Source organism: Cebidichthys violaceus, unplaced genomic scaffold, assembly GCF_023349555.1.
Source record: "Cebidichthys violaceus isolate CVI_PGR_0920_01 unplaced genomic scaffold, fCebVio1.0.p SCAF_5, whole genome shotgun sequence".
NCBI classification, from domain to species: domain Eukaryota; kingdom Metazoa; phylum Chordata; class Actinopteri; order Perciformes; family Stichaeidae; genus Cebidichthys; species Cebidichthys violaceus.
This window is the reverse complement of record NW_027176705.1, coordinates 3,256,353-3,275,071: the sequence shown is the minus strand read 5'-3', so window position 1 is coordinate 3,275,071 and position 18,719 is coordinate 3,256,353. Positions and strand designations below refer to the sequence as shown.

The window sequence follows — 18,719 nt, the reverse complement described above, 5'->3', positions numbered from 1 at the left end:
AGCTGAAAATAAGCAAATAGTTCTGATAATGACAAAGAAGGTCATTGGGGGCCTAACTATCTCTGCAAGGTCTGGCAAGGAGCCGGCTGATTGTTCACTTCTATTGTTAGCAACGGCAGACTGTTAAGAAGATGTTATCCACACATTACGGAGAGATGTGTGGACATCTGTCACCCCTAATGATTGATTGCCTGAAGGAGATTCTTCAGTTTGCTATATTTTAGTTGCCTGTTTTACAAGATGCAATGTGTGGGTGGGTGGACAGGACCGTGGTCTATAAATAGAAAAGGCTGGTGATGGTGAGGGAGTGATGGAAGCAGGTATGTGTAGCAGCCAGATGGTGCCTTGTGGGGAATGTCTCCCAGTGATTTTGTTTGCAAATAGGTCTCTGTAAAGTCACCGGCTCCTCTCCTCCAACTTGCATGCCGTTATAGGCAAAGCTTTAGGAACTGCCATATCTGATAAAGGTGCTGCCGACTCAAAGATGTCCCGCCGCTTGCTGGGGAGAAAGTGAAAGTGACGCACTGTGACAGGTTTTGTCACTCTCTGAGGCGACCGCCCTACAGATTGTCACAGATAGAAATGGCAGATCCCTGGAAGCAATGACAAATTGTTCGGAGGATAAAGAAGTTGGAGAGTGAGTCATGCCAATATTTGTGGCCTACTTCAGCACGGTGGTGGGGAAGGAGGAGAGTGTGCCATCACTCAAGACCGTTTCTGAAGGTGTCATGATGTCATGGTGTCAAGAGCTGATAATTAAGTAACCTGCACAACATTCAACATTTAACTCAACTTAACTTTAGAATGCATTCTAAAGTAATAGGATTTTGTGATAGGATTGTATAATGTATTTAATTTTCTTCAAAAGCTCCTTTTGTCCCAAAAAGTGCAGAGGCTGCAGAAAATGTATCAAAAACAACACGTTTAGGTTGTCTGATGTCATATAAATGGTAAACTGAATTTTTTTGTTGTCCAAATGTCTGCAACCAAGAAATAATCTTCCCTTCATACGATTCTATCTTAATGTTTTCTACATTACTGTTAGAGCATGGTTACAGTACATATGTATGCTCCCTAAAAGTCCACGATACGAGTCATCGGTCACGCAAACCCTTGAGTTAACACGCATTTTTTTAATATAAAGAGCAGTTCAGGACTTATGACTAAACTATGACAAGTACACACACCTTTACTTTCTCTGTGTGGAAGTAGATGATGATGTAAACAATGGCATTAAAATGTGGGTCTCACAGGTGAAGCATGAGATTCAGGAAGTGCTGTTACAGGAGTTTAGAGTGGGGTACTGCGCTGGTTTTAAGTGCCGACTCTGAACATCATGATTTCCGAGGATAGCCCTAATGTGCAAATGAACACTTCTATTATTAGAAAATATAGAAGTCAAGATTATTTTTATGTCATCAAGAGAGCAATCCTTGATCTGCTCTACTGGGTGAATGCGAGTACGACATTGTGAACACTGTAACAGAAGCCAGGGTGATTTCACGGAGATATGGGCACATTTTCTGGTTTGTAACTGCAAGCACCTCACCAGATAAAGCTCATTTGGGTGTAAAAGCTCAAACAAACATTGTACGAGTACGCAAATTCAATCTCCCAATTATTTTTTTAATAGAGCAGCTACAGGTTGTTTTTTTATCTCTAGAATTCTTCACTACTTCTGGCTTTTTTTGCTCTCCCATCTGCAGTTTAGGAAAAACAGGCTCAGGATTAAATAAATGTGTAAATGTGTAAAATTGTAGAATTAATGATTTGTTTTATTCCTTTAAAGATCACAAACAGTTTATATTTACTGATAGAGGTGTGTCTTAGTGAGGCACAATCAGTTTTTGTTTTTATTTTTGGAATTGTTTTTAAAGTTGAGTGCAACTTAAGAAGTCAACAATGCCTTGGGATAACGCATCACTGTAAATGGGACATAGCATATCATAGCATATGTTGGGATTCTACCTCTCTCGCTATGGAAGGCCGCAGCTCACGCTCTCTGCTGTACTTTTCGTCAACAGTCGTATCAAATAACCAGCTGGTTCCGATTTACAATCAAATCAAAAGATATTTAATAACAAACAGAAGTTATACAATTACAAACTGAATTACACTATTAATAACAAAACAAACATATACATTTCATGAAAGTGAGGCCCCATCCGGGCCACGAGGCATGTCTGCATCATGGTCAGGAGGAGGTCTGATTCTGAGGCCCTGTCCGGGCCACAAGACAGATACGTATATCTGCATCATGGTCAGGAGAAGGTCTGAATCTCTCCTGGGATTTACAGTTCTTTGTCTCCCAAGAGTCACATTCCTCAGCCCATCGATCTGCTCCACGATTGGCTGAAGTCTGATAAGCTCCCCCTTGGATCCTGACCCATTGTCCTGGGCAGACACCTTCGTCAACTACCTTCTTCCCCCGCAGATTTACACCTTCTGACATTCCTCAAACCCCCATCACAGACACTCAATATACATTCAATGACCACACTCCTTGGTTTAACACTTCCTAAACACACTGTGACACATAATATCCAGCACTAGGAATGCTTTAAAACTTAAAATTCCTCACACATATCAGAAACCATAAGGTGAGATGGACTGCTTATTAGACACGGCTCACTTCTCCAGACAGTGAGTCATAGTCACAGGCCCGAGGGTGAAAACACTTTGTTGATGAGAGGTCAGAGGAGACTTGTTCAAGCTAACAGCGTGGCCACGAGTGCTTAGTGCAACAACAGTGTGAAAAGAGGCATCTAAGAATAAACATTAACCATCAAACCTTGGGGAGAGCAGATGACCTATGACAGACGTAAACCACACCAGGTACCAGTCCTGTTACCCAATTGCAAGAATATGCCTCTGTAGGCTTGTGATCACCACATCCTTAAATAGGGAGATTACTGGATCGCAGGGTTTGCTGTGACATAGAGATAACAGGTCAGTGTCACCATCAGTAAAAGATGGAGGTGACGTGCTTGCATGAAGTCTTTTTCTTAGTACAAACTGAAGAAGTAGCCTTAACAGCTGAGAAATTAACTGAATGTATTATGCAACCATGCTGCTGAGCAGATGTGACTAAGCGTGTATTATTTCAAGATTAGGCGGGGGGGGGGGGGGGGGCTGAAAATATCTGTCCTTAGAAATCTGTTTCTACCTGTATATAAGGTGCTAAGCATACAGCATATATTCCTCTCCCGACATGGTTTGGTTCACAAGGAATGATGCTACTGCAAACACTGAGCAAACCTTTGTCTGAAAGCTCAAAGCAGAAACAAAGATGATGAAGCAGAAATTGAATAGCTCTAGATAAATTCTTGAGGCCTACCACCGCCGCCCCCATGAGCAGCAAAGAGAAGGTTAAAATAAAAATAAATTGCATTTTTTTTCTCCGTGCCTCAATGTTTTCTTTTTTAGCAGGGTAGATCCAGCTATATTTGGTGGGTAATGATATATGGCTTCACACAATAAAAGAAAATGGGAGCACACTCCCATTAAGATAAGCGCTGCAGGCCAAGGAAACCTAGAAATGCCAGTGGCATATTGATTGCATGCCCTGTATTAATAGTAGGGTTAGCTGCTGCTCTCTCAGTGCAGACATTTCATCCAAAGTCGTGGCCCGACAACAATGAAAACTAACCTCAAGTTCTAACAAAATAAAAAAAAAGTGCTGTAAAGCTAAAAAGGCAGTTGTAGACCGAGTTGTAGTCAATGGTGGATATTTGTGTTGTTCAAGACCTTTGATGTGAACATTTTAGCTCAACGTTCAAAGCCTAACAGTGTAGATTGGTGCTCTAACATTCGCTATATTCTTTATAAAATGCTTGGCATCAAGGGTTGATGGTTACTTGGTTATCATGTGTGTTTCATGTTTTGTTGCAATTGATAATAAATGTGTCAGAACAAAACAACCATCATTTCTCGACACAGGACAGACTGTTAGTAAGTGGATATTATGGGAGATGGTGTGGTACTTTGACACGGCTTCATTGTAACTCACTTTAACGGGCTGTGCTTAAAGGTAGATGGGAGTCTGTGTAACAGCATGGTTTTGTAGGGTATCATGAAAATCCACAAGCAGCCAGCAATGAGTATATTGTGGCAGATGCAATGATTAGAAATTAGCATTGATTATCAATCAATAATCACATATATATTCCTAGGTGCCAGCTAATTAGCATCATCAACTATAAGAATGCAAATACCGAGAGCAATAACAAAACATGCCCCTGAGCTCAATGCACGGATTACACTTATACATACTTTCTGTTGTTGGCATGCTGTTGATGGATAGGTCTTACTTCATGTATGTGAACAAGCACAACAGCTACACTGTAAACCAGTGCAGTTGTTAAAAAGTTACAACCAGGCACAGCAGATTCGTGGCTGACGTTTGAATAAAAGGAGGGACATGCTTATATAATTCATGCAAACAGCTTGAAACATGATTGCATATGGAGCAGAGCTGCAGATGTGGCCTGAATGTTCAATAGTTCCGGTAACATGTCATGGCGTGTAGATGACTCTGCTTCATTTCTAGCTGCCTCCAAATTATTAGGTAATTCTACGTATTCATTCACTGCACACTACATAATGAGTTTATACATGTGTACATATTTTGATACATATTGCAGAGCCTGTTCTCACTAGGAAGCCAACAGAATTGGATGTTGAAATGCTTAAAACAAACTCGCTCCATGTTTTCAGGAAAAGTGACCTTTAGAGGTCTCCATAGAGAAGGTAGAAGTAGTGTGAAGTTGTTTTACCTTCACTAAAAGTTTTTGGAAGGAGTTTGGGGAGAATCATTGACAAAGTACATGACATTCAGACCACATTTTACATCCCATCTCCTTAGGTTTTTCATATCAAACTCCATAACCTACACTTTGGGATATTCAAGTTTTACAATTTGTATTAACATTTATTATAGGATTTTTCAGAGCCAGCCATTCACAAGCTTGTATTATCCTCAGCGTGTTTACTGTAGTATTTAACACCCCTTGCTGTTACCACGGAAACTATGGGTCGCTAAATTAAGCAGGGCAGAAATCTTAAGGATTTCAACTTTACCCATGATGTTCAACCATGGCCGTGACAGATCGAAAAGCATTATACATTTTTAAAATGGTCATATTGAACGTTTTAGAGGGCACTCAAAAAGGCATGATCCGTTTGGTTGAGAAGGAGGACTTTGTTCCATTGATGCCTTTTAAAAACCTAAATTGATTTTGTAATTTGGCTTTGTAATAACTGACTCGAAGGTTTAACTATTTTAAAACACCTTTCAGCTTGCGGCACTCCTGTACAACGTAGCAATGGTTCCTTAAGACAAACAGTGACAGTATGGACAGTTAACAGTGGGAAGCCGACACTGAACTCCAAACAAATTATGCCAATAAAGAAACCCATTTGTAATGTGATTAACACATAGAGCAACAAACCACCCTCTTCCTTAGGACTGGTGTGTCTAAGTGTGACTTGTTGACATAGGTGATAGCAATCACAATAACTAAAGAGTCTGGCGGCTGTCATGGATGTTACCGGAGTTATTAACACTAAGTTTAACATTACACAGTTGTCCAGTTTTACACATCCACACATCTGATCTGCCGGCATCACACTGCACATTCACACTGCTTTTTTCTTAACCACCAACAGAGCTGATAAATCAAACTGCATAATCTTGTAGGGAAAAAAGTACTATGGTAAAAAAGTGTAAGCCTTCAAGGTAGTTTTTTTCTTTTTTTAATCAATGTGTGTTATTCTAGATTTTTGGGGGGGTGTAAATCCATTTACACCCTTGGAATTGTGAAATAACACCCATTGCTACAACATGGAAACTGTCATTAGGCAATACCACCCGTCCCCAGCCTGAGAGGATGGACAGTGATAGGAGCCATAACAGGAATTTGGAAAGACAGATGTATAATTACTACAGGGGGGCAGGTGATAGCTTTTGCATGGCAACACTAGACATTGATAATTTCTCACGCAACCATAAATAGAACACTCCGTCTTGTTGGCTGAAGAGAGTGGATACTGCAAAATATTTTGCTGAGTTGGGAGGTTTGCAGTTCCATCCTCACCTACGATGAAGACATTGATGACTTTGTGTGACTGGATATGAGTAATAATGTGACTATGTGAGTGAGGTGTAAATCAACTCTGATGTTGAAAAGTTTTTGTAATAGGCTATATTTTTCAAAGATATGAATAAGGTTCTTCACAGATACAAAAGTGGAACAAAGCTGAGAATGAGATCCTAAAAAAGCTGCGCAAGTTAAATGTGAAAATAAATTTGGATGAAGATGATTTTCTTGCCAATCAGTCTTTTGCCTGCTGCCTCCCTCTTACCCTACAGCCATCTTTCATCTTTTTCATGTTTCTTCTTTGAATAATGTATAATGACTGTTTGAAGTCATGACCATAGATGGATGCTTGTGTGTTTCAAGTAGACCAATATATGGGCATAAATAAACGTACATAAATATTTGAATGTGCCTTTTCACAGTTACCTGTGCCAGAGACCCATTTTTTTGCATTTAAAGAACTCAATGAAGCCTAAAAGGTGGACTTTAAGTTGGTTCCTAACCAAATCTATAGAAGCTGTTCACAGAAAGTGATTAACAACTGAGACAAAAACCTCCAAGTGCATTGTACTTTCTCTTCAGTTTCTCAGATTTTCTTTCGATACTGACCAAAAATCTGGCCGATTGTAAGTCGATTGACTATTTGAACTACTACCACTGCTTTTATAGGTCTTCATACATTCCCCACACTACACAGAGAGTATCATTAGTCACTAGCACAACATTGAGATGATGAACTTGGATATAATTTAAAATGCTCCTTCACACAGTTGCCCGAGGACACGTTGGCATAACGACTGAAGGAGCCAGCGATCGAACCACTGATCTTCCAATAAGTGGTCGACTTGCTCTACCTCGTGAGCCACAGGCACCCCACAATAGTAGCTATGCAACTGTACTATCAATGTATCTTTCTTTTTCTTAGGGTAGACTTGTATCTTTCTTTTTTTCAGGGTAGACTTGTATCTTTCTTTTCTCAAAGTAGACTTCTATCTTTCATTTCTCAGGGTAGACTTGTATCTTTTTATTTTTCTCAGGGTAGACTTTTATCTTTCTTTTCTCAGGGTAGACTTGTATCTTTTTATTTTTCTCAGGGTAGACTTTTATCTTTCTTTTCTCAGGGTAGACTTGTATCTTTTTTTTCTCAGGGTAGACTTCTATCTTTCTTTTCTCAGGGTAGACTTGTATCTTTTTTTTCTCAGGGTAGACTTGTATCTTTTTTTTCTCAGGGTAGACTTCTATCTTTCTTTTCTCAGGGTAGACTTGTATCTTTTTATTTTTCTCAGGGTAGACTTGTATCTTTCTTTTCTCAGGGTAGACTTGTATCTTTTTATTTTTCTCAGGGTAGACTTGTATCTTTTTATTTTTCTCAGGGTAGACTTGTATCTTTTTTTTCTCAGGGTAGACTTGTATCTTTTTATTTTTCTCAGGGTAGACTTGTATCTTTTTATTTTTCTCAGGGTAGACTTGTATCTTTTTTTTCTCAGGGTAGACTTGTATCTTTTTTTTCTCAGGGTAGACTTGTATCTTTTTATTTTTCTCAGGGTAGACTTGTATCTTTTTATTTTTCTCAGGGTAGACTTGTATCTTTTTTTTCTCAGGGTATACTTGTATCTTTTTATTTTTCTCAGGGTAGACTTGTATCTTTTTATTTTTCTCAGGGTAGACTTGTATCTTTTTATTTTTCTCAGGGTAGACTTGTATCTTTTTTTTCTCAGGGTAGACTTGTATCTTTTTATTTTTCTCAGGGTAGACTTGTATCTTTCTTTTCTCAGGGTAGACTTGTATCTTTCTTTTCTCAGGGTAGACTTGTATCTTTCTTTTCTCAGGGTAGACTTGTATCTTTTTTTCTCAGAGTAGACTTGTATCTTTCTTTTCTCAGGGTAGACTTGTATCTTTTTTTCTCAGAGTAGACTTGTATCTTTCTTTTCTCAGAGTAGACTTGTATCTTTCTTTTCTCATGGTAGACTTGTATCTTTTTATTTTTCTCAGGGTAGACTTGTATCTTTTTTTCTTAGGGTAGACTTGTATCTTTCTTTTCTCAGGGTAGACTTGTATCTTTTTTTCTCATGGTAGACTTGTATCTTTTTATTTTTCTCAGGGTAGACTTGTATCTTTTTTTCTTAGGGTAGACTTGTATCTTTCTTTTCTCAGGGTAGACTTGTATCTTTTTTTCTTAGGGTAGACTTGTATCTTTCTTTTCTCAGGGTAGACTTGTATCTTTTTCTTTTCACAGGGTAGACTTGTATCTTTTTCTTTTCTCAGGGTAGACTTGTATCTTTTTTTCTCAGAGTAGATTTGTATCTTTCTTTTCTCAGGGTAGACTTGTATCTTTTTTCTCAGAGTAGACTTGTATCTTTTTCTTTTCTCAGGGTAGACTTGTATCTTTTTTTTCTCAGGGTAGACTTGTAACTTTTTTTTCTCAGGGTAGACTTGTATCTTTTTTTACTTAGGGTAGACTTTCAGCTTATCTGCTTACTGATTTGGCCTGTAGACAAACTGGCAGTGTGAAGTGTCAGGGTGAGGGATTTACTGCTGGATTGGGCTGAGCCGGTTCCTGTGGTGTTGCATTCTCCCCTGCTGGAAAGATTCTCCCCCTTTTTCTGGAATGGATCAACTACGTTGACTCTCCAACCCACCGCACAAACACACGCACACATTTGCTGCGTTATGACGAACTGTAATTACTTTAGACCTTCACTGGCCTTCTACAGAAACACACCATGTTGTTAATGAAAACTCTACCGAGTCATTAAAATGGGTCAGTGTGGCCTGGCTGCGCTCACACGCACACCTTTTTTCCTCGCATGTGACCAGCGTGACCTGACAGTACTCAGGCTTAATCCGAGCGCTATCTCAGGGAAGCAGACATACTGAGGAGCCCCGTAGCGTGGCACTACCATCTTTCTCTGGTCATTACCAGCGCTAGGCCTCTCAGCACGGATAGAGGCAATGAAGGAGAACCTCAATAAATGATCGGTGTGCTCTGCCAGCACCAACGCATGCTGCATCTGCTGCCTCCCTGTTGCTGGACTACAGAGTTCCCATCTTGCTCCCTCACTGATTGTACAACCCATAACCTCTCCAGCACAATAGTATAAATCTTCCAAATTTGCCATACAGCAGGTGGATGAGTTTACCCAGGCTGATGACCTAAATTTGGCTAAGGAAGTGGTTGATTCTCCAGACCTCAAGCACTGCAGAAGCCCACCTCTCATGAAGCCCCAAAGGGATAAATGAGGCCCATTATGCGGCAGAGTTTGTAATGATGCTTTTGATTAGTGAGTTGTCAGGAGGTATTGGCCCTGCGCTCATCACAGCGTTGTTTAGCACTTTAAGGCCTCCATAAAGATGAGGGTTTTTTTTTTTTTTGAGAAAAGATGAAAAAGCAGGGGGCATGTGCCTAATGAAGTCTCAGGCTTATAGCCCCTCTCATGACAGGATAATTACACCAAATGCTTCAAGCGAACACTTCAAAGGACACTTCATCCCTGTGCCAACACCATGCAACACAACTCACCAATCAAGATAGCCTGACCTAAATCAGGTCCCTGTGGCTCGTCTGTAATATCTCCCACCCACAGACCCACTGGACCTTTGCAGACTCAACTGCAATACAATCACAACCACACTCAATGTAATTGAGGAGAACAATTTGCATACAGGAATTGGTCTTTCTGACACTGCTAAAGAAACAAACAAATGGCATTTTGAAGCACAGTGGTCAAAATGTGCAATTACGTTAAAGTGATACACCAAACTAAATATATTTTCCTTTTTACATTTGTTGTTTGCTCTGTTTTAAGGTGATGTTGAAATCACAGGTGTTACAATGGATTTCAGTGAAGTTCTGCATGAAGAAAGAAAGCATCAAAATATCTATACAAATGTCTTAAAGACTCCTGGAATAAAATATTTTACTCTGCTGTCCATATATATGCTCAGTATGTTTCTAAATGCTTTTTTTTAATAACCAAATATGTCTTAATACTCTGCATCCGTCTCAATGTTTGTACATGGCCTTGTCGAGATTATAAGCAGTCATGTTCAACGGTCAGTGCGAACCAGTGAGAGCACCCGCCTCCTGCTTCACAAAGCCGCCCTGAGCTTTCATGTAATGTGGCCACAGCTTTTCAAGCCAACAGTGCTGTGCACATATTGCACCGCTCTGCATGTTGTTCACACACTGCTGGGTAATATTAAGTATGTAACGAGAAATTCAAAATGCTCCCAAAGTGCTGTTTCATCCAATAGTGTATAAGATGTCTAGAGGAGATTGCGCACATTTACGAGTCACTGGACAATTTTTCTAGTGAATCCAGTAAATATTTTCTTTCAGAGCAAGTCGGGATGATAAATTAGCTTCTGGGGGATAAGAAAGAAACCATATCACCACATTGTGAGTGGCTTGCATGGTCCCCTCTTCACGTCTTGAGGGGAATTAAATTGAGAATAAGTAAGCATGGGGTAAGGAGTGAGAAGAAACTGCACAACTGCAGGAGCTAACTGCATTAAAACAATGTTTGCAAACGTGTTTACTTAAGAAGCCAGCATGCAAGGCTATTTTGATAATTGCTGAGACTTCCTAACGGGCATAAACCACTTCCAGCGCTGGAAGTGGTGCACAGGGGCATGCTGGAAATGTATTGTGACATGTTGAGAGAGAATTAACACCGATATGTGTTTGAGTAGCTCCACTGAACACATTTTTTGACTTTCCCATGAAAAAAAGGCAAAGCCATGCTAGACATTGGATGCTGCATAATTAACTAACAAGCACTGCAAACTTCTCTCAGTCTACTCTAAAAATGACTCCCAGAAGAACGGGTGGCACAGGAACAGATGGAGAGAGGCCACTTGAACACAGCGTAATGAAGCGATCCACAGAAAATTCACTCATACGGCGTGCATTTCAAATGAACCCAGTGAGGGTGTTATGTCTCATTTATTTTGGTAACCCACACCTGATGTATTTTTTTTACATATGTTCAAACTGCAAACTGTGCAGATGCCATATTTCACGGTTGTTTTTATTTGCTGATAAATACTAGAATATGTAAGATGGGAAAAATTTGGACAACTTGATATTATGATCATTAGAAACATGTCAAAGAAGCACTTTTACATCATTTGTGTACAAGACTTGATGGATGGCAATCCTCCATCTGTTTACGAGACAGTTAACAAAAATCTTTTCAAACAGAAAGCCATCAATGCACATCAAAACAAGCTATTCCCATCAAACATATGTTTAAAGATCAACGGAGTGATGAGAACATGTGGTAAATATTCCCCCTCCTTATCACAGGCAATTTTATGGCCACATTTTCTCTGATTTTGACCTCATTCAGTAAACATTGAACGGTAGTAGTGGAATAAGTTATTCCAGCACTTATATTCCAGTACATTTTCAATTAGCATTGACAGAGGACCGGCGCTCACTTGGGGGAGAGAAACGGGTACCTACTCACAATAAATAAATCATGATACCAGGTGGAGCACAATATTAGAGAGAAGGACTCTTGTAATGATAGTGGACAGTATGGAATCTATTTCCAGAATCACCCCTCCGCCTGAGAAGAGGATCTTCTGAGAATTTCTACATTACTGGCCATATCACTCTGTGTAAGATTACCCTCGCCTGTCTGTTCCATCATCGTACCTTTCTGTAACAGACAAGGCTCCAAGTGCCCTCTTTCACTCTGACCCTCAAATACACAGCCCAATCATCTCAGACAGGTGTTGATGTACAGTAATAAACCCTCGCCTGATGCTGCCGAGGCAGCCTCTCTTAAAGCACCTCAGAGAGCTCTGAAATGACTTGCTGTTGATCAGGTGCACTGACCAGTTGACTCGTGGCTGCCGGCTGATAGTGTGCAGTGGAAAAGAAAAAATAAATAAATACCAATACCACTTATTGCTCTGTGTGGACTGTATAAACTAGATCACAAGTGCTTAGTGTTGGCTAGGCAATCCAGCTTTTATAGTGGATAAACCGGATTTGAAAACATTATTGAAAAAGAAAAAAAAAACGTGTTTATTGCTATAATTTGCAAGCTTATAACTCACACACAGAATCATAGATATTGCAATATTCATCATCATAGTTTTTAGTAGCTGCCACTAAACACCACTTACAGTAAAGAAAGTTAGTTAAGTTGTCAGCGGATGCATTGAGAGAAAATTAAAGACTAAAGATAAACTCAAATCCCCAGCACTTATATCCACTGTTATACTTCACACTTCTGCTTAACTGTGTTGCAAATGGAGTCTTTTCAGTCACAAGGATGTGCCATCACTGCATCATAAACTTTGTGGAGTGGTAGAGCCATAAAGTCCGCGGGGGATACACAGCCCAACTCCAGAGGTTTATCACAGCTTCAAGCTGCATGTCCTGAATTTTAAGGAAACAAAACAAGTCAAAATACTTTCCTATGTCTACTGTTACCTAGTATTTAACCAATAGGCCTACATTTCAGGCATTGTGGGAAGCTATCGTAACAACTGTCGGGAGGATATCACTCAGTTTAAACACGGAACAGGTTTGTTGTCACACAGGTGTTTTCAATTACTTTGGGCGATTACCCTCATGTGCACAGGATTAGTACAGTAAACATGAGCTGGTTATTGCATAGGAAATGAGCATTGGGATATTCATCTTTACTCGTGCAACGTCTGGTTAATGTTCTACTCTTAAACAGTCCGTTACTTCATAGTTGCACTATAGGGCCGACCAAAGGATAATCTCAATATAATATCAAAATGTTCTTTGCTGATGTACAGGTATGGTATAAGGCATACATATGATACTCTGTAAAAATTACTTTTGCAGTCTATTTTTGCCTCATAACGCGTTTTCTATTTTAAACATATGCACATTATTAATCACTGCTTCCTGATGTGTTCATTCATCCTTTGTGCTAAAGCAATCTGCTCCTCTAATTCACTCCATAGCTCCTTCATCACACATTCTCTGACTGGAAGAAAAAGCAGGGACTAGTGTTCATTGTTGCTGCGATGAGCATGTGCTGCATTGTGACCTAGAAAGATTCGGCAGAACCCTTCAATCAGAGACACTTATCAAGCTAAATGAGCCTACGTACCGCAGGCAGGGGTCAGGCTAACCAGCGGGGGAAGCGGACGCAGCTTACTTTTAACGCTTGGGAATACATTTAAAATGGTAAAAAAAAAAAAAAAAAAAGAGGGCCATGATCCATTGCAGAGAAACAATAGCAACATTCGGGTGAAGAACGGCAACAAGAAACATTATTCTTACCATTCCTTTAATCATCCCTTTAAAAAGTCACAATAGAGTGTGTTTAAATTGTTCTAAATAGACATATAAATTAGTTTTATTAAAAATTACTTTCTCCATGTTTAAAAAGACGTAAGAAGTAATTCAAGGATAAGAGGATTCATACAGCCCAATTCCCTCCGGGCAGTCTGCCAATGGAGAAGCACGGTCCAGGTACTTATGACGTTTACGATGCCACAACTGGCAGATCTGCAGAGAAGCTCATTGACATATGAGCCAATGCAATTCATGTAGACGTATACAGCCCAGACATGAACGCATGTGGTGTGACTTAATAGCATAGAATATCTCAAGAAAAAGGATTAAAGAGCTGTGTAAAATGCAGTAGTAAGGAGAATAGCAGCATCTAGTCATCCTTCACAGTTCCTTTCACTTAAATGTGCAGCTGGTAATGTAAGTTAGTGTTTTATTTTTACTTTTAATTCAGTGAGCAAATTTAATATCACAATTTAAATCATCTTGAGATATTTGTAGAAGCTCATGGATGTCAGTTGCCGTGTTTGCAGTGGAGATCTTCTGAGATTTTGGTGAGCACATTATCAGTGTGTCTTTGTATTAACCTTCTGAGACTCTTCATTCATCTCGAACAGTTGTGCAACTTTGTGTCATCTATATAGAACTGTACTCATTTGTAGTCAAAAGAGGCAGGAAGGAGCAAACACTGCAAATAATTACAGCGGTACAAATAAAAAAGGATTATGTTCCACCAATCTCAAAAACGACACTCTCTCTGCTATTCAACTGTAATTATGTCGCAAACTCATATGTGTAGGTTTCTAAAATAACTTTTGCAGAGTTTAAAGCTCTGGGCTTGTTTGCTGAATGGTTTGGGGAAATGTATGATTAACAAGCTGCATGGACGGTGAGTGATTTCGTTTTACAAAAGAATGTTGTGCAAAGTAGAACATGCTGATTAAAAGGTGCGAAAATGTCAAGTATAGAGGGCCTGGATTTTTGGTGTTGTCAGCAAACCAGTGTGATTTCAGCTGAAGTGTTTTCTATTCTACTCACCGCAGTGGCCGCTGATGGCAGAAGCACTGAGGTTAATTTCGAGTTAACATTGAATTAAAGGCTTTTACGGGATACATTTCTATGCAGCTGGTGACATATTGAGTTTATTTTGTTTGACATGGACATTACAATAGCACTAGAATCAAAATATACATCAATGTACAAGCATGAAAAGCACTGGGTTAAGTGTTTGTGCCGTATAAGTATAAGTGTGTTCATCTTATTCATCCTGGTAGCTGCAGTGCAACATCAATGAACCATCCACTGGACTGAAGATGTACTGCTTTCACCGCTCATCTAAGAGGCTTCTTCAGTTCTTCTCTCTCTCTCAGAGCTGAAGAAGCTTCTTTGATAAGTAGCGACACGTCTTCACTGCTAAAACCTCCTTCCAGTGGATATCTAATTTTTTTCTTGATGTAGCATAAAGCTAATTTACAACACCTGTCCACGGGAGGCCTTGGCGGAAACAAAAACAATTTTAAAACCATGAACAAACAATTAAGGATTTATGGATGAAAAGTAGTGTAATGGCAAGCTGTAAAGGAAAACACAGATCTATTAGCAGCTGTGAATAAATCTTAGCTTTTGTTAAACCTGCCTGTGGGGGGGAAATCAGTGGGATGTCAAGCATCTGGAAATTGCATGTAATGTAGTATCCGGTAAGCTGTCACAGAGATTTATATTGAAGTGAGTTTCACATTAGTACTTTTGGTTTCTTTCACACTTTTGTCAACTTGTGTCATTAGAGTGAGTCTATTTACATACTACATGTATGAAAAGTAAGATCAGTTGGTATTTTGCATTTGCTTCTTCTGAAAGAACCAAAGTAAGAGTAACATTGAACCCCATGTGAACATTAAAGGGGCCCTGGGGAGGTTTCTTGTAAACAAACCAAAACACATTGTGTGTATCCTTGAGTTCTAACAAACGGTTCAAGTGCATTTCCTTCCTCATAAGACTTTTGCAAAGCCATTTTTTTCAAAAAAGTATCTTAAAGCCAGCAGTTAACCAGCTCACAGTCGTCTTCTTTCAAACCTCTGCGGGAGCATTGTTGCATTTCTTGCGGTGTGACTGCCACCTGTTGATCAGTGAAATAGTGTGACACCATTGTGAGGGCTGCACATCACATCCCTTTTGTACGTGCACGAGTCAAACGGGGAACCTGTAGGCAAAGCGGCAGGGGTGCAAAGGTCCACACACCTGGAAGATAAATGGCTCTACAAAAGTTATTTAGATATTTCAATCTAGACCAAAGTGGTGCAGCAGCTCACCAACAGACCGACAATGCCATCTATAGAGCCCTGCCGCTAAAAATAAACATATAGAGAAATATCTGGATCTGAAATGAAATCTCTGTCTGGCCTAAAATGTGTTTCTCTACAATGTCTCATCAGTTCCCTTTTCTATTGCAGGTGGTGGGTCAGATCGATAAACTTACGTCCGACTTTGACTTTGACCTGGAGCCGGATGACTGGACGGTGGCCACAGCCAGCAGCACGTCTAGCAGTGAGCGAGGTTTGGGAGAGGCCTTCAGGCTGGACTTCCTCAATGCAGATGTGCTTTCTGATAGCTGGGAATTCTGCAGCTACCTGGAGGCTGCTGGCGCCGCCGCCCGTATACCTGGTGAGCAACCGGGAGATCTGCGAGCGGAGTTGGGGCGCGGGACCATCCCCACCCAGACGCAGAGCCCCACCCCGCCCCCCTTCACTGCCTCGGTCTACTCCCAGATGAACGGCGGGCTGCCCATCCCCAATGGGCCCCGCATTATTACTCCAGATTCATCCAGCGAGGAGGCTAGCAGCTCCACCACGCACAGCCACAAGACTTCTCGTACTTCGGGCACAAGAGAAAGAGTCCGCTTCAGTGACAAAATTCTTTACCACGCATTGTGCTGTGATGATGACGAGGAGGAGGAGGAGGAGGAGGAGGAGGAGGAGGAGGAGGAGCAAGAGGAATTACAGGACGACAAGAGTGGCTGTGCTACACCAGATAGCGATAGTGAAGTCGGTCTCCCGTCAAGCTCAGTAACCCCCAAACGTTCTTCCTCTGAGCACTCACTCCTCCATAACTGTCTGGACCCCTCCTATGTCTCCTCGCCAATGAAGGGGACGAAGGGAGCTCACACACTACCCAGGAAAGGTCTCCTAAACCCCGGCTGCCGCAAAAAACTGTTACGAAATAGCAGCACACAAACTGTCTCTGACAAGAGCACCCAAACTGTACTGCCCTATATTCCAACCAAACAGAAAACAAAGGACCACTGAGAAAGCTCTAAGTTTATCATAAATCTCATGAAGAGGACTGTGCATTATTTAATATTAAATACATAGCTCATAGATTAATACACAAATAAATTAATTACTAAATAAATAAATGATATATGGGAAATCACTCGACTACCTAAAGTTATTCTGAGGCTCAGGGAAAACACGTAAAAGCAGATCATTAAGATGAAACTTTCTGGCGGACCAAAAGGTTAGTGCCTGTTCTAATGTTGAAAGATACACTGAATAGATTCCCTGTGTGTAATCATTTGAAACAATGACAGAGATTATAAAAAGCAATTGTTTTTACAAGAACATTTTAAGTGTTCGAAATTGGAAGTGAAGTATGAAGAGGTCCTTTCCCCTCCTCATACAATAGTAGAAGTCACACAAAAAAAGAAAAGAAAATGCTTGTTCCTATAATGTGGATACAAAACGCTGCACATGCTGTACTCTGAATCTGTATAAACATTGTCTTTTCCATGTTCCAGTTATTTCGAATGTCAAAAGGGTTTATTGCTTTCAGAGGGATAATGAATCCAGACGCACATGTCAAGCCTCTTCTTCTCTTTGGTGTCAACAAACGGGTTTGAGCAAAGAGCCACGAAACAACACTATTTACCTTCCCTTGATTTTAGAAATCACCCCAATGTGATCTCTTCTTGGTCTGCTGCAGAAACATAAGAGTGGCAGGCAGAAAAACACAAATATAAAGTAATTTGAGAATGTGCGGTCCACTAAAGTGACATTTCCATTCTTTTTTCTTTTTTCGTCGGTGTCTGGCGGTGATGTCATTAGACCTGGGATCCGAGCTTAATGGCCGTCTACAAAAAAAAAAAAGCTAAAGGTTTTGTCTCTCCATTCAGTTGCCCAGTGGGGAATTGAACTCAGCAGAGCAGCATTTTATTCACAGGGCTGACGCCAATAGCCATTCCTGATCAATATGTTAGAGGGAGGTTGCAGTGAGAGGTCTCTCTGCTGAGCATGCATGCCACTCTCCTGGGATCTATGAACAAAAACTCACAGTCAGACCTATTTCCGAACACTGAGTGAAACAAAAATTAGTACTGTGGCCCTATAGAACTGACATTTAAAAAAAAAAGTGTCCAGGAGTGAGAGCTTATGGTGGAAAGTGAGAGTGTTCCTGTTCAAAAGGCTTCTTTTTTTTTTTCCACCGAGCAATAATCTACCCTGGGGAACGGCTTTGTGAGCCTGCTCCGCATCACTTACCTAATGTTTTGTTATCAAGTTTTAAAAAGGAAAAAAAAGTTAAAATGTCAGTCATAAAGAGGTAACTCCTCGCTGCTCCTGTGAAGCTGACCTTTGTGCCTCTGAACACCTAACAGGGCTCCGAACTAACTTTTCAAGTAGTAGCATATGGTCTTACAGCATTAATCTGGTAGAACTTAAGTACATACGTTTACTTAAGTACAGTTCTTAAGCACAATGCTACTTTCTACTCCACTACATGTTATGAGGGAAATATTGTACTTTTTATTTCAATATATTTATCTATGAAAATACAATGCATTTTTATACAGTAAATTAAAACAGCCTAAAGTATAAAAGAATAAATAAAAAGTGTAAAAGCTCTATTGCAGCCACTTACAATATTAAAATGCATCTTAAATGTTACTACATCAAAAATAATAATCTAATAATATATTATTTATATATATATAATGTATCGACTAAAGAGCAAAATGAGTACTTTAAGTAAGTATTCTTGATTACATACTCACATACTTTGACTTTTTTCTTTAATGCATGACTTTTAAATTGTGGTATTAGCACTTTTACTTAAGTGAAAGATCTTAATATTTCCTCCACCACTGGTGTTGATCGATGACACTGGCTCACTTGTTCTCTTCCGGCCTTCATGTTAATCATCAGTCAGAACCTCCCTCCCCACCTCCTCCCTCTCCTCACCACTTTGGTGGTGGGGATGGAATGGGCAGTGGTTAATGTCTCCGCTACAGTGATGAACATCATCATGTTCTTGCATACAGTAAATGGGACCACGTCACAGGA

The 18,719-nt window shown here is 40.1% G+C and overlaps 1 protein-coding gene across 2 annotated transcripts in view; it reads left to right on the top strand.

The window, feature by feature from the left end:
- insyn1 (inhibitory synaptic factor 1) overlaps positions 1-17,608 on the top strand; it is a 45,517-nt gene extending 27,909 nt beyond the window's left edge. For both annotated transcript variants that reach the window (XM_068731081.1, XM_068731082.1), the window contains exon 3: positions 15,837-17,608. In XM_068731081.1, the coding sequence (XP_068587182.1) occupies positions 15,837-16,688 (852 nt within the window). In that variant the 3' untranslated portion in view covers positions 16,689-17,608. The remainder of the gene's footprint in view (positions 1-15,836) is intronic.
- The last annotated feature ends 1,111 nt before the right edge of the window (positions 17,609-18,719 follow it).